The sequence below is a fragment of the Lycorma delicatula genome, chromosome 1, assembly GCF_047948215.1.
Source record: "Lycorma delicatula isolate Av1 chromosome 1, ASM4794821v1, whole genome shotgun sequence".
NCBI classification, from domain to species: domain Eukaryota; kingdom Metazoa; phylum Arthropoda; class Insecta; order Hemiptera; family Fulgoridae; genus Lycorma; species Lycorma delicatula.
The window spans coordinates 215790306-215807084 of NC_134455.1; the positions used below are offsets into that span (position 1 = coordinate 215790306).

Below are 16779 nucleotides of genomic sequence, written 5' to 3' on the forward strand. Positions count from 1 at the left end.
TTTGACAACCATCTGTTGCTTAAATATTTGTTTCTTATCTCAATATGAAACATTTGGTTTGGTATTCTTAATCCTAAATTATAGTACATTTTTTTCTTTCAAACATTCTGGCAGCCAAACTGCCTAAATCTAGATGATGTTTTTATCATCTACCTTATCTTGTATTTTTGACTAAATCTTGTTATTTTCCCCATGTAATCCTGAAATCCTTCAATCACTTTTTTCAAACATGAAAAAAATATCTGTTAGGGTGTATCGATAAAAGAACAGGAAATGTATAGCAGCACACTCACATAAAAATAAACCAAGTAATACATTACATTAATATTCATAAACAAAAACAGAAAGTAGCCATTGTAGCCATAACAAAAACAAACATATTAATACACAAAAACTTTATCACCAAACAAACTCAATACCTCTCTTGCTTAAATAAGATAAACTGATTACCCAATGATCTACTTGATCAAACTGGATCCAGTTTTAAACAAAAATAAATCAACACGTAATAGCCCTTCATAGCAACATACTAAAACGTTCCCTAACCTCACAGACACAAATAACAAATCCACCAACATTGACAACTATATGATACTCTATGCATACGTGTAAAAGTATAACATCTTAACACACTCGAACATTGTAAAATAGAAACAAAACTTTGAGCTCCTTAATTTGCATCTACTTAAATAAAAATAAAAAAGAGTTACCAACAGTAACATCTGACACCAGTGTGAAAGTAGCAATATCAGACACAAAGATGACTAAGAGCATTTTATTTTATTATACAAAAGTTGAAATTTATATTACAGAAATGTAAATAAATTAATTTAGGATAGAAATTATGAGTAAGAAATTCAGTAGCATAAAAATTCTACAGTTTGGTTTTCCATCATTAAATACCCATAAAGCTATCTAAAATAGTCATAAAATAATCTTAGATTTAGATTTTTTTTTCTTAATGTTTTCTCCTACTTTAATGTTGTGTATGTTTACCACAGTTCAGGAAAATTATTGATTTATTAATGGCTAAATAAAAATAATATAATAATGACTAATAATATATAATAAGATTTCCCAGTTCTTATGTTTTGTGAGATGTGGATGTGAATAGGAACAGTTCAATCAAAGAAAATATGTTGTTTTGTAAATCAATACCAGGTCATACAATAGGACAGTGTCTTTTTGATGTTTTTTATGAAACTATTAAAAACTGTAACATAGATTGGACAAAATATATTGTAGTATGTATTGATTGTGAAGATGCAATAACAGGAAAGAACAATGGATTTCTGAAAAAAAATTAAAAGATCGTTTTATACCAAAGGCGGAATGGACATACTGCTTCCTTCACAGACATGCTTTTGTCAAAAATAATATGCCAGAAAATCTCAAACAAATTTTTTGTAAAGCTGTAAAAATTATTAATTTTATTAAAAGTCTACCATTACAGAATAGGCTCTTCACTAAATTATGCTATGAAATGGGTGAAAAATCTCTTCTTTTTCATATTGAAGTCAGATGGTTATCGCAGAGAAAAGTGTTACCAGGTTATTGGACTTGTGAGATGAAGTAATAATATTTTTCCAGGATAAACCACACCATTCTGAATGTTTTTACAAAATAATGAGTGTATGTTGCTGTTGGCTTACTTAGCTGATGTATTTATGTATTTTTGTATTTAAAAGACTTGAATGTGAATTTACAAGGATGTGATAAAAACATTTTATTAATTGTAGACAAAATTCATGCTTTCATTAAGAAGTTTGATATCTGGATTATTTGCCTTCAAAGCAAACATTTTTATGTTTCCACTCACTTTCCGATTATAATCAGAAAATTTGGATGAAGAATACACTATTATTCACCACAGGTGGGATAGTACAAAGATACATTTGCATGAGCTAAAAATTCAGTTGGCAGAGGGTTTCCCAGAAAATTAAAATGATTTCTAGAAAAGATAGGTACTGAATCCATTTAGTGAAATGTTATTGCAGCTGCTAAGTTACCATTGAGATTCATGACTAGCTCATCGAAATATCTACTAATAAAACATTACAACTATAATTCACATCTGAAGATTTAGATACTTTTTAGCTTCCTTGTCAAAGTGAGTATAGAAATTTAGTTACAGAGCATTAAAAATATTAATCCCTTTCGCCACATCATACGTCTGCGAAAAGGATTTTTGTATTTTTTTTTTGTCTTCCGTCATTGACTGGTTTTGTTGCAGCTCTCCAAGATTCCCTATCTAGTGCTAGTCGTTTCATTTCGGTATACCACCTACATCCCTAACAATTTGTTTTACATATTCCAAATGTTGCCTTCCTACACAATTTTTTCCTTCTACCCGACCCTCCAATATTAAAGCGTCTATTCCAGGATGCCTTAATATGTGGCCTATAACTCTGTCTCTTCTTTTAGTTACATTTTTCCAAATGCTTCTTTCTTCATCTAATTGCTGCAACACCTCTTCATTTGTCACTTTATCCACCCATTTGATTTTCAACATTCTCCTATAGCACCACATTTCAAAAGCTTCTAATCTTTTTTTCTCAGATACTCCAATCATCCAAGTTTCACTTACATATAAAGCGACACTCCAAACATATACTTTCAAAAATCTTTTCCTTACATTTAAATTAATTTTTGATGTAAACAAATTATATTTCTGACTGAAGGCTCATTTCGCTTGTGCTATTCAGCATTTTATGTCGCTCCTGCTTCGTCCATCTTTAGTAATTCTACTTCCCAAATAACAAAATTCTTCTACCTCCATAATCTTTTCTCCTCCTATTTTCACATTCGGTGGTCCATCTTTGTTATTTCTACTACATTTCATTACCTTCGTTTTGTTCTTGTTTATTTTCATGCAGTAGTTCTTGCGTAGAACTTCATCCATGCCATTCATTATTTCTTCTAAATCCTTTTTACTCTCAGCCAGAATTACTATATCATCAGTAAAAATCGTAGCTTCTTTATCTTTTCACCTTGTACTGTTACTCCGAACCTAAATTGTTCTTTAACATCATTAACTGCTAGTTCTTTGTAAAGGATAAAAAGTAACAGTGATAGGGAACATCCTTGTCAGACTCCCTTTCTTATTACAGCTTCTTTCTTATGTTCTTCAGTTATTACTGTTGCTGTTTGGTTCCCTATAAAATTGCTTCCCTTGTCCCTATACTTTTCCTGAAACCAAATTGGTCCTCTCCTAACACTTCTTCCACTCTCTTCTCAATTCTTCTGTACAGAATTCTTTTAAGATTTTTGAGGCATGACTAGTAATAAACTAATTGTTCTGTATTCTTCACATTTATCTGCTCCTGCTTTCTTTGGTATCATGACTATAACACTTTTTTTTAAGTTTGACTGAACTTCCCCTTTTTCATAAATATTACACACCAGTGTGTATATAATCTAGCAATCGCTTCCTCACCTGCACTGCGCAGTAATTCTACAGGTATTCCGTCTATTCCAGGAGCCTTTCTGCCATTCAAATCTTTTAATGCTCTCTTAATTCAGATCTCAGTATTTTTTCACCGATTTCCTACTCTTTAACTTCCTCTTCTTCCTCTATAACACCATTTTATAATTCATTTCCTCCGTATAACTCTTCAATATATTCCACCTACCTATCAACTTTACCTTTCGTATTATAAATCAGTGTACCATCTTTATTTAACACATTATTGGATTTTAATTTATGTACCCCAAAATTTTCCTTAACTTTCCTGTATGTTCCGTCTATTTTACCAATGTTCATTTCTCTTTCCACTTCTGAACACTTTTCTTTAATCCACTCTTCTTTCACTAGTTTGCACTTCCTGTTTATAGTATTTCTTAATTGTCAATAGTTCCTTTTACTTTCTTCACCACTAGCACTCTTATATTTTCTATGTTCATCCATTAGCTGCAATATATCGTCTGAAACCCAAGGTTTTCTACCAGTTCTCTTTGTTCCACCTAAGTTTGCTTCTGCTGATTTAAGAATTTCCTTTTTAACATTTTCCCATTATTCTTCTACATTTTCTACCGTCTTTTTTACTCAGATCTCTTGCGATGCCCTTCTCAAAAATCTTCTTTACCTTCTTCTTCCTCAAGCTTCTCTAAATTCCACCAATTCATCTGACACCTTTTCTTCAGACTTTTTATTGCAGCTGCTAAGTTACCATCGAGATTCATGACGAGCACATCGAAATATCTACCAATAAAACATTACAGCTATAATTCACATCTGAAGATGTAGATACATTTTGGCTTGCTTGTCAAAGTGAATATGGAAATTTAGTGACAGAGCATTGAAAATATTAATCCCTTTTGCCACATCATACGTCTGTGAAAAGAATTTTTTGTCTATGTTGTGCTAAAAACAGAATATAGGAACTATCACTTGAAAGCAATTTGCTTTTGGTGTTTTTACATAGATCCACATAAGGAGAAACTCTTAAATGAAAAACAAATGCAACCATCACATTAATTTTTTTTTTTTTTTACATATGTACTTATAAATGTAATATTTGTAATAAATGAATTTTTTCTCATAAAATGATTTCATTATGTTACGTGTAAAGTAGTTATTGTTTACATTAGAGTTGTAGGCTAATTTCACGACCTCCAGGTTGAGAAACGCTGTTCTACACGAACTAATGAACCATGCTTATAACCTAATGACAACCTAATGATTTTACAACTCATAGAATATCTAAGGGAATAGCACCCTTGGTAGGTGGAGGTAAGGTAGCTTAAAATTCCAGTGACCAAAATCACATTTAATTTACCTTTTGTAAATATAAAGTTAGCAACATTTGGGTATACATAATGTTTATAGAAGTCAATTTCACTGAAAAAAATGAAAAATAATTAAAAAAAATTTTTTTTTTAGGATATTAAACCAAATGGTGATGTGACAAAAAATGAAAGAGATGAAAAGGAGACTGCTATAAAAGATGATAAAGCTAAACTTGAAAATGGTGAAAAAGAGGTAGAAGTTAGAGAAGATGTAGAGGATGATGATTACGATGAAGAAGAGGAAGTTCCACGAGTTGTACCTAAAGGTCACAATACATTATCTGGTGGTCGCAAGAAACAACGGCGCCTCAATAGCCTTGATGTCAGTAGTGAAGATGATGATGGTTCAGATGAAGATTTTAAAGGCTCCAGGTATTAAATGCCAAAACTTGGATGACAAAAAACTTAATTTAAGATATATTTCAAATTTAATTATAAATATGTAGTGGTTAGTTTTAAGAAATGTATTATTTTTAGCTTCTAAGGCAAAAGTTTAACACAGTCACTTATTGCTGTTAATTCTCAGTTTATTAGTTTACTCAACTTGAATTATTCAGTTTTACTTTTTGGCTTATTTTTAAAATATACATTAACATTTCAATTTTTTTTTATTTCATTTACTTTAACAATCAGATCATTAACATTATTTTTCTTGCATAATTTTACGCCACAACTTTTTTTTCAGAACACTTATATTCCACATTTTATAAGATAAGATAAATTAATCTTTTTATAGTCCATCTGATCTTTTTTTCGTTATTGTAATTGGTCTTCAGCATTATTGCTTTTTAAGTCCAATTTTCTGAATATTTGGTTACAAAAATGCTGGATTAAGATTATTCACATCATATTCAGCTTAAGTGTAACTTTTATTTTATTTTGATGTATTACCTACCAACACATACCTCAATTTAGGCTTTATGTTTCAGTCTCAAATTAACAATTCCTGAGATCTTGTCATTTATTGAACTCCAATAACCAAAGTACACTGGTAATACAGGAAATTAAATTCAGTTATAAAGTACATTTATAATTCACAAAATATTACAAATAAATAATAAAAATAAATTAATGCAGCTTATCTGTGTAGTCCTTTCAGGGCTATTTCAACTTTCTTTAATCTGTCATCACTGGGGAAACAATTATAATAGTTTTTTATTTTGTATTTATTTTAAGAGTCCCTCATTGCAGCTTGTAGTCTTCATAATACAGGTTTTGCTTAGTCTAACTGCAAGCATAACCTCAGAATAGTTTCATGCCAGTGATTTGATTAAAATGAGAGTCAATAAATTAACTAGTGTAGACTGAAATAAAAAAAATCATATTTTATTAATTCGACTTCACTTGTGTGTAAGAGTAATTTCGGTTCACTATGCTGTAGGTTTTCAAAAGCAGTTGAATAAATAAATGAATACAATTCTACAAAGGGTCTCCTTCTGCAGTTTTAATCCTAATAATGTATTAATAAATTTTTAATAATAGTGTTTGCAAAAATTTGGAGTCAACAGCTGACATTTAAAACTGAATGTGTTAAGTGGTTCAATTCTTTTTTCATATAATATGCACATGACATATTTTTTAAAAGGTAAACATTTCCTTTTTTTTATTTATTTTTAAGTTTTATTTGCACATTTATATAAAACCCCATTACTGTAGCAAAGAAATATAACATGTCAGTGAATAATTTTGATATTTTGAAAGTATGAATAATGTTAGCGGAATATTAAGAAATTCAATTTAATTAAAGATACCTGTTTGAATATAATTATTTAAAATTACTGTTTATTAGTAATGTGGTTATTTTCAGAAGGTAAAAGCAAAACACTGTTAAAGGAATTCAAACTAATTCTAAATTCATTTTATGTTTTCACTTTCAAGAGGTGGAGGAATCCCATTTACAGGCATCAAGGCAGTGTTGGGCTCGCTAACTGGTTCCGCAAAATGTTATTAAGTGCATATGTGTTCCTGTGTACAACCAACTAAACCTCCACTCCTGGCTAACCACCCCTCCTGGAAACCAGTTATATAGCATTACTTCAGGAAGGGGAAATACCCACACACACAATCAGTCTCCACAAGCACAACAGGAAACACTCAAACAAGCACGCACTCACCACAATACGAAACACAAAAGTCACACACAGACAACAAATTAACTCAAAAAATCAACAATCATGCACACAAACACCAAACATGCCAACATATCAAGGAACAACCAAAACACACACACACATCATACAGACAAAACTCACAGAATGCAATAAAGCTATAAGAAACGCCCAACAATACTGTCAAAACACAGTACTTACCAAACAAATACTATCTTTCTCCAATGTAACAGTGAGAGACACCATCAGGCACCATAAACAGAGTGTCTACAGCTTCGTCGCACCAAGGCAACCTCCAGATGCTCAGGAGATCCCCAAGGTGCTCAGCTATGAGCCGTCTGACCCGGCACCCTTCGACTTCAACTTCCCTTACAAGACTTCTCTGCAGCATATAGTTTCGCCATCACCTTCCTAGTAAAATCTTCCACAGCTCTCCAGCTCTCTTCACCTTTTAACAATATTATTCCGTGTGAACATATGGTCATGACCCAGTGTGTCTTAACATTTCCAAACGATCCTGTTTAAAACGCGAGTACCAAAAATATAAATGCTGTGGAGTTTTTTCTTTCCTCGCAAATGTCCAAGTGGTCCAAGTTAAACCTTAGAGATATGATCTATAGCCACCATGACCCACCAGGAACTGTGTAAAACTGTATCCCAGTGAGCCATGCACCCTCTTACACCACCCCTTCAAATCACCAATGAGGCGATGTGTCCACCGAACACTCACACTTTAGTCCTATCTCTCTTGCCACAATTCCATGAGCTCACCTGTTATTGTCTTAATTGCCAATTTCCTGTCTATAGGCTGCAAATCCCACAACTCGCTTATTCTCTTCCGTTGCAGCAATACAAAGTATATCGGCATATGTAAGGCCAGCACTTCTGCCGCCACTAACAATACCATTCTATACACTGATATAGCCTGTAAATAGCACCTCCTGTGGAGGGACTCCAGTTTCCTTCTGTATTTACAGTATCTAGCTACTCCTGATCACAACTCGTCTCCATACAGGAGAGAGGAAAACAATTCCAACCAGCAATCTCCTTCTCTATTGCTGAGGTCCATCTCTATTTGGCAGAAGGCCTGCAATCAGTCGCAGCACCCTATCAGCCTTACAACTTGCCTCAATGGCATGAATTCCAAAACAGAGTTGAATCTATACAAACTCCAAGATACTTAACTGCAGGTCTCGTAGCAATCTTCTTACCCTCTAGCATAAGTGTCAAAGTAGGCCTTGTTTTAGCAGCGGTGATTACCACTGCCTCAGTTTTATCCAGTGCTAAGTCCAGCCCGGCATTCTCCATCCATGCCTTAATCGCCAAATAAGAGTCATGTATTTTAGTGACAGTCTCCCTCCAGGTGAGGGCATCAATCACCATTACCAGGTCATCAGCATATCCCCTCCGCCATCTTGCTCACTCCAGCCACAGCATCCAGAGTGGACCTGTCCCTGCGAAAGCCAGATTGGCCCGCAGAGAGCCCACCCGCCCCTTCTACCACCACCAAAATCCACTGCTGGATCATTCATTCCAAAACCTTGGCTAACGAACTGATCATGACAAGCAGCTGGTAAGAAAAGGAAAGTACCAGGTTCCTCCCAAGCTTGCGGACCAGTACCAGCTGCTGCTTATTCCATCCTGTTTGAAAAATGCCATCAGAAAGGCACATAATAAAAATTTCCAAAAATATATCCCAGTCTACCCAAGCTGCCACCTTAACTACTAAATTTGGCAGCCAGTCTGAACCCGACGCCTTGTCCACTGGCTTTCGGGTAGTCGCCGCAATAAGCTCATTAGCAATGAAGGGGGGGAGGTTCCATTTCTTCCATAAAATCAGCCCCTAATTCTTCTCTGTGAGGTAAAACCTATCTATTATATACCACACTCCTTGTTACAGGGACTTTGGGTCTCAGTGTTCTCCTAACAAGCACCCTGTATGGTCTCCCATGGATCTGAGTCTACCTCTGATATCAACTGTTTCCATGCTTTAGCTTTTGACTCATGAATAAGTCCTGCGAGCCCTTTCCTGCACTTCCTGTATTGCGTCACATATGACTTGAAGGGTATGGATGTACTCCCTGGTCATCCGCCACCTCGCTCTGTGACATTCCTGCCTTTTCTTGGCGATTTCCTGGATCCACCAGTAAGTGGGTGGGTGTCCTGATCTACTATACTTCCACAGCAAACCCGCACAAGCCTCTTTTAAACATCCTGCCAGGCGAGTAGCCTTTACCTAAGCCGTCACAGTCCCACGCACACCACTTAGATCAAGGACCTCTGCAAAAGCCTGCTGGTCTAGGTCCCTAACACTCCAACTCTAGAACACTGGCAGCGCACCTCCATTATAGCCAGTGCAAGATATTGTCATCAATACAGCCTGGTGATTACTTCCCATGAATTCTTCAGAAATTTGCGCAGCCAACCTTGGCATAGTGAAATACTGGCCGCACTATGCAGCCAGTATTGCCCCTCCTGAAGGTGTAGGCCGTTTCCTGATTGAGGCAAACCATATCATGTGCCACAACAATGTCCACCAGAATTCTGCCAAGCATGTCTGTCCTTGATGACTCCCAGGTTGTCAATCACCAACAAAAAGTGCTGGCCGATGAATGTGTAGATCTCTGGAAATATTAACCAGTAAATCCTTGTAGCTCTCAATATTCATGTTGGGTGAGAGGTAGCACGAAAGAGGTACACTTCGCCCACTCTCACCTCACGTAACCAGTGCCCCTATGAACATCTTGTATATGAAAAAATTCTCCTGGTCATAGTGCCGCTCCACCATCTTCAGACACAATCCAGTCTGCTCCAAGGCGAGGGATGTTCGGCTCAGAGACAATTGCTATATCCACACCCACCCCCAAGACATGGATGGTCACTAAGTTCCATGCCAATCCAGAATGAATCACTTTAAAGTTGTATAACTCTCATTATTGGGTTAGGGACTGCTTGACCATCCTCCGGCTCATCTTATTGTTCTCCTTAACATGCACAGTGCTGATATCTTTTTTTGTTACTTTAGGGCACCACCAGTTCGGTGTCCCTCTACACCATAGTAACTGCACAATGTCCTTCTCTGCCACAATTGAAGCAAGTGCCCACTCAATTCTCACCCCTGCAATTTTTTGGCGAGGTGCTCCATTTTCAGACAACAAAAGCATTATTACACCATACCAAACCGTATCCTGCCCTTTTGTACTATGGAAGCAGTACATGTTGTTGGAAGGCAACATATTGCCACTCCTGTATCTCCGTAGCCCGATCTATTCATGACCCTCAGGTTGTTCGACAACACCTGACTAGAGGCCGCAGACAGTCCCTGTATAATCTCTTCAGGGAGTATATCATGTTCCAAGTCTCTTATATAGAGAGCAACAGTCCTAGTTTTCATGAGGACACTACCTTCGTTAATTGCCATGGAAATAGCCTGTCTGAAGGCTCCAGAGGTATCTTTTTCCTCCTTCATTCTGATCTCCATTTTATCCCCAGCCTTCTTAATGGATAAGATTTCAGTAGTTGCAGGGAACACCATCTCCAACCGATCATCTTAAGCACGGTAGTCTCCGTCTTATGCATCTACGGTGCTGGCTCATCACCACTCCATGCAGGAGGGAGCTTACCCTTTGTTGCAATGAGGTGGTACCTGTGCCCAGTCCCCTCCCCTTGCACTCCAAAATTTTGCGCAAATAAATAGTCGTGTCTTAACCATATAATTACGTCTGCAGTGTTCCTATGTTACTACCACTGTTAACTCGTACTTTCTCAATGTGTCAATCAACACCTGAGCCAACTCAACACCGTCATCAGAGTCCAACGTATACCATGTGGAATCTGTTGGCAATCAGTCGATCATCATTTCCACCATTGCCAATCAGTCCAGCCTCAACTGTGGCCAGTATAACAGTCCCTGCTTTTTTGCCAAGCCTATTCAGGTGCCAGGCCACTTGTGGGTACCTGGCAGCTAGTGTCTGCAGCACCTTACCCTCCTTCATGGCATGCATATCAAAGACTGCCATCGTATTAATGGCCCTCACACTGCTGTCTGGTATTCCAACTTGTGTATTATAGAATACCTTCTTTGGCCAGTTCTTTTTTATCAGTTTCACTACCTGAGAAGTAGGCACCCCATTGTCCAAGGCATTCGCAATCAGGCAACCAGTAGCAACCACTGTCTGAATGGCAGCCTCAGATGTCTGCCTCTTAACAAGAACAAAGAGCAGCATTCTTAGCCAAATTACCCAACTTTTTCACTGCAATGTAAAGATCTGCCTCAGTGTCCCTTATCATCCTCTTGACGTAACAGGGTTAGGGGAAAGATTAAACCTTGACCAAAGCTTCTGCAGTAGCTGCACCGGTGGTAACCTGCATGGCCAGAGCCCATTGTCCTCCTGCCGTGATGTAGATGGCTCGATAGTAGTTTCCAGCGCTTTCTCTAGAGTTTTCTTCTTTATGGTTGGCTGGACTGGGATTATTTCACTTGATCTGTGATGTAAACCTCATCCTGCGTCCAACGATACCCCACAAGCTAACTTTAAGGTGGGTGAGGGTCAGGAAAATGTATGACCCCAAATCCAACCCCAGATTTGGAGGGATAAAAAAATTCAGGAAGGTCTGGATCAGTGGGAATCCAGAAGGGGATAGGATAAGTAAGGAATGGTGTAGAAATACAGAGGAAGAAATTTTCCCCTTATAAACCAGCGTGGTATTTAGAATAAAATAAATGCTCACTCACTGGTAGAATATTTTCAATATTCTAAGTCGTTTACGACCTAGAATATGACGTAATGATCTAGTTCAAACTTGTCTAATGACAGAAAAATCTGAACTACACTTGTAGCTTATAAATGCCTACACTACAGTGTCTATTATAGAGAGAAACACACACTAGAAAAAACAAAATTATAGTTGAATCTGTAGTCAAAAACTCTTCTTTTTTTAAGTTGTAGTTAAAGGTGTTTTATTTAATTATGTCTTATACTTTTTTCCTTTACTAATTATGAAAAGTATTAAGAAAGAACAATAACAATATTAATGAATATGTAGTTTAATAGTATAAACAGTTTGTAAGTTTTTTTACTGATGTTTCCACTTTGAAACTATTTTATGAATTTTAGAGAATTATTATTATTATTACTTTATTCATTATAAATCTATCATTGATTAGTGATGAAGAAGAAGAGGAAGAAGAAAATTATGATTATACTGATGATTCAGAAGGAGGAAGACATTTCAGGCCTGTACGTCGATCTTCTCGTGCAAGAATTGCTAGATTTGACAGTGAATTCAGTGAGTATCATCTTTGTTATTTATCTAGTTTACTAATATATTTATGCATAAAACTTGCATGTTTAAAATTTAAATAGTTTTCTTAAAATTTTCCTTATAGCATTCCCTATAATTTGAAGTTTATGCAGTTAATATGTTCACTGCAGCGGATAAAATAGGAAATTTAACCATCTTGCCGTACAGGCAACTTTGATGCTATATAGTAATTACCTACTATGCGTTACAGCACATATTGACCCATCCTGAGGTTTTGTAACTGTGCTTGTAGTTTTTATTCGTGCACAAATTTACGGATTTACTCTATATGCTGAACTGTTTTTTCTTTGGATTTTTGGTCAGTATACATTTGTGCCTGAGCGCATATCACATTGTTTTTTAATCTTTCATTTTCTTTATTTCCTTTTCATGTATTTTTATCACAAGTTGTTCAATAAATTATTCAATAAAACATTCATAATATTACTTAATCTTATAAATACTGGTTTTTATTTATGAATTAGATTTAATCACTTAATCCATTACACATTGATTTGATTTGTCGTCATCTTATTATTCCTAAATGAAATATATGTTGAAATAGTTTTCTTTAAAAAGACATCCATTCAAATGTATATTTTAATGTAAACACTGGACGAAACATAAAATTTATTTCCAGATAATTGGTTATAAATCGCTTCACATAAAATGTTTATACGCTTGCTTATAAATATCATTCAAATTATTAAATAATTAATAAATTGTTTTATTTTTTACTTGATTAATTACTTTTCAACATAATGTTATTTGTGATGATGTAAAGCTTTTTTTAAAATTCATAAATATCAAATGCTATTTTATCATTTATATAGTCTGAAATTATTAATTTTATTTTTCATCTTTATTAAATTATTACTATAAATTAATTATATACCATTATAAATTACAATAAAAAAAATTTTATAGAAAATTTATCATATTTTAATAAAAGAAATGCTACTGGTACGGAACAATCCAGCAAAATTACCTCTAAGAATATTACGAATAGACTCTAAATAAGAATATGTATAAAAGAACTGTTTCAACTAGAGTTGGTTCACATTTTTATAGACTATAAAATTTATAGTCTATAAAAATGATTTTATAGACTATAAAATCATTTAAAAAGATATATTTAGTTAATAAATTATTCATCACATATGGCACATTAAGTGCCGTAACGCATAGCTGTCTAGTATAGAATGGCAACAATGAAACCCATACAGCACAAGAGTTAAGTTAAATAACTTACCGTTCAGTACTGTACTGGAATTACTCAAATGACTAGCACACAGAAACTTCCTATTATGGTACATATGTACCATACCACAGCGAATATGGTAACTAAATATTTTCCATCATAGAAAAACCATGAAGAGCTGCTGACCATTCTCTTGTACATGTACTGTAGAATGTTGAAAAGTAGAATATACTTAAATTATGGTTTAACTAAACTAAGTTTATGAGTAAAATGCTTAATTTTTTTATTTATATATTATTAATCATATTAATATAAATGAGGACAAATTTGGGGGAGGGTGATTGAACAGAGAATTACATCATTACTATGCAGCCAGTAACACGTAGGAAAAGTAAGCTTTGCTACAGTGTTTTTTACATCAATTTAGTAGTTCGTGAGATTGCAAAAAACAAACTTCATGTCTACATAATGGTAGACAAAGGTTTGAACACCAACCGTAATCAATTTCTTTCTTATTCTTCTAAACAATCACAATTTCTTAACCATATAATCACTTGTTTAGTTATTGGTGAGAACTAATCTTACTCTCTAATTTATACTCTCCTTTCAGTCACATGATATCTTATTATATTGTCAACTGCTGTTATACATCCATTTCTTTTGCTGCTTTTCATTGTTTGTTACAGATATCAGCATCATTTGTAATGCAGTACTTTTTAGCATTGTCTTTTGATTTAAAGGAAACTTTTACAATCAGTCTTATAGAACATACTGGTTTACTTTTGTTTACAGTTTTAGGGTTCAGTTTCATTAATAGATATACTACTTTAAATTTTCATCCGATTTTCTTTTTTCTCTGAGTAAACATGTAAACAAAAATATGTAAAATTGTTTTATAACACTAAAGTGCTGATACGCATTGTAAGCGGAATAAAAGAAGCTAATGTTGTAATCAAATTCAGTATTCCTGCTAATAGTGCCTTACCCAAAATATTAATAAAAAAAGTAAGAAAATTAAGTTAATCAGAAAAGTGTGTGAATGCTGAAAAATCTTGAATTGACCATTGCATGTTAATTTCCACTTACTGTATTACTTTAAATTTTAGATGTTATAGTTTCAGAAACCAATTTTGAAAAAAGAAATCGGGAAAATCCAATTTTGATGAAAACAATCAATATTGATTTATTTAAAAATATAGTATTTCAATAAATTGCTTATAATGACATGATTAGGAACACAAACAGATCTAAGTAAAAACAATTAAATTAACAGATTAGTTTTTTTATGAACAGCACATAAAAAATTTAAAGTATAAATTTTATAGAAAACAATTAACTTTATTTACATTGTGGCGCAACAGCTGGTTTTGTTAAAAAATGTTTATTACACCTGGAGATTATGTTCTGCTTATCACATGTTCAATCTGACCACAATCACATCTAGCAACTTCAACACGAACATCTGTGTTGTTAATAACTCAGTGACACATATCCTCGGTTATCTCATTGCACGCCTCAATGATCAGCACTCACAGTTCCATCACTGTATGAGGATGTTCAGAAATCCTTCCTTTAGAAATTTTCAAAGAAAATAATCACACAGATTCAAATTAGGACTGTTCAGGGGCCAGTTCTGACCATTCACAAAACAATTAGGAAATCAGTTTCAAATGGCATTGTATAAAAAGTTTCATGCAGAAAGTCTAAACAACATTAGTTGTGTGTGATCTGGCTCCATCCTGCATGAACCACTCGTTTTCTAATTGAAACCCTTTTGCAAGAAGCTGAGGAAGAAAATTACTACGCAGCATGTTCAGATAACGTTCACTGTTCAAAAAAGAATGACCCTATTACCCCATGACTTGAGATAGCGACCCATAAAATAATTCTTGGAGCATGATGCACCTTTTCATGAAATACATGTCGATTTTTGGCAGCCCAAAAACACACATTTTGTTTATTTACAACTCTGTCTAGGTGAAAATGTGCCTCATCTGAAAACCAAATATTGTTCAACAATATGTTTTGGTTCACAGCCCATTCAGCAAATGCCATTCTTTGATGTTTATTGTCAACCATTAATTTAGGTAACATTGTTATTTTATATAGATACAAATGCAAATCGATTTTCAAAATCCACTGCACAAATCGCCTACAAATCCCAAGTTGTGCTGCTGCTTTTCTTGTTGATTTGCTCAAGCTCCTCAGCAACTCTGCTCTGACAGCTTCTACATTCTGGAGAACAAACATTTGCAGACTGTGCTTACTCTCAAATACTGAACCATCAGTATTAAATTTTTCATAGTCTATGTATTTTTTTAAATGAGGGCGACCACCAAGTTTGAAAATGTGCACGAAACCATCTTTGTGTTAGTGCCACACTTTTTGTTTCATTAAAAAACAACAGTCTTTATGCTCTGTTCAACAGTGAGTTTTTCTTTATCAGCCATCTTGGAATGATATACAAACAGCGCACTTGGAAAGACAAGAACCTAATATTCATGAACTGCTGCCACTTCTGCCAACATATAACACATTAATGATTAATTTGTTTTGACAATTATTGTCAAAACAAATGTTGAATCATTTCATGGACCGGCCTGTATAAAAAAATTGTTTAAATTTACTTTTTATAAATTTTTTTAATTTTAATTGGATTCATCTTAAAGTATAATCAGATCTACTCTTGTTTCTAGAAGATCATCTATGTTATTATCTTCTGAAAATAATTCACCAATTACATTTGTATCATTTTACAGATGTCATGACAAGAAGGTTAACTTCTTCAATACAGGATCAATTTTTTTTTAAATATGATTTTTTGTTTAGTATTGTAGAATTTTCAGTTTTATGCCAGTTGTAGCCAATTTTATTTTTATTTTGTTGTTAAGTGTCAGTGCAAAATTGATTTACTGTACTGTTTTTGTGTACATCTTTAAATATATATATATATATATATATATATATATATATATATATATATACAGAATGATCATAATTATTCTGCCACTACTGCTTGTACTATTACTGTATGATGATTATTCCTTTCATAATGTAATTTCTATTGCAAATTTACAAACCTACCAGACTGTTGTTGCTTGGTACACTGAACATTCATTAATTCTACTATAAGCAGTTCATTTCCTTAATAACTGAATTATTACCCCAAAACAGAATTTTTCTTTTAATCACTTATTACCATTATGCTTATTTATTCATAATCAGTAGTTTTGATGTGTACTTAGCTTTCACATTTAATATTTACTGTGTTATTTATTTACTCATAAAAAATGCATCAATTTCAAATGTATTACCACTCCAGTATGGTAGAGTATGTTTTGGTATAAGTTAGTAACAAACTTTCTGTGCTCATTATAT

The 16779-nt window shown here is 34.1% G+C and overlaps 1 protein-coding gene across 3 annotated transcripts in view; it reads left to right on the forward strand.

Moving 5' to 3' along the window:
• Window positions 1-16779, forward strand: part of LOC142328468 (uncharacterized) — a 167516-nt gene that overhangs the window by 111175 nt on the left and 39562 nt on the right. For all 3 annotated transcript variants that reach the window (XM_075372274.1, XM_075372291.1, XM_075372282.1), the window contains exons 13-14: window positions 4883-5160; window positions 12064-12185. In XM_075372274.1, coding sequence (XP_075228389.1) covers window positions 4883-5160; window positions 12064-12185 — 400 coding nt within the window. The remainder of the gene's footprint in view (window positions 1-4882; window positions 5161-12063; window positions 12186-16779) is intronic.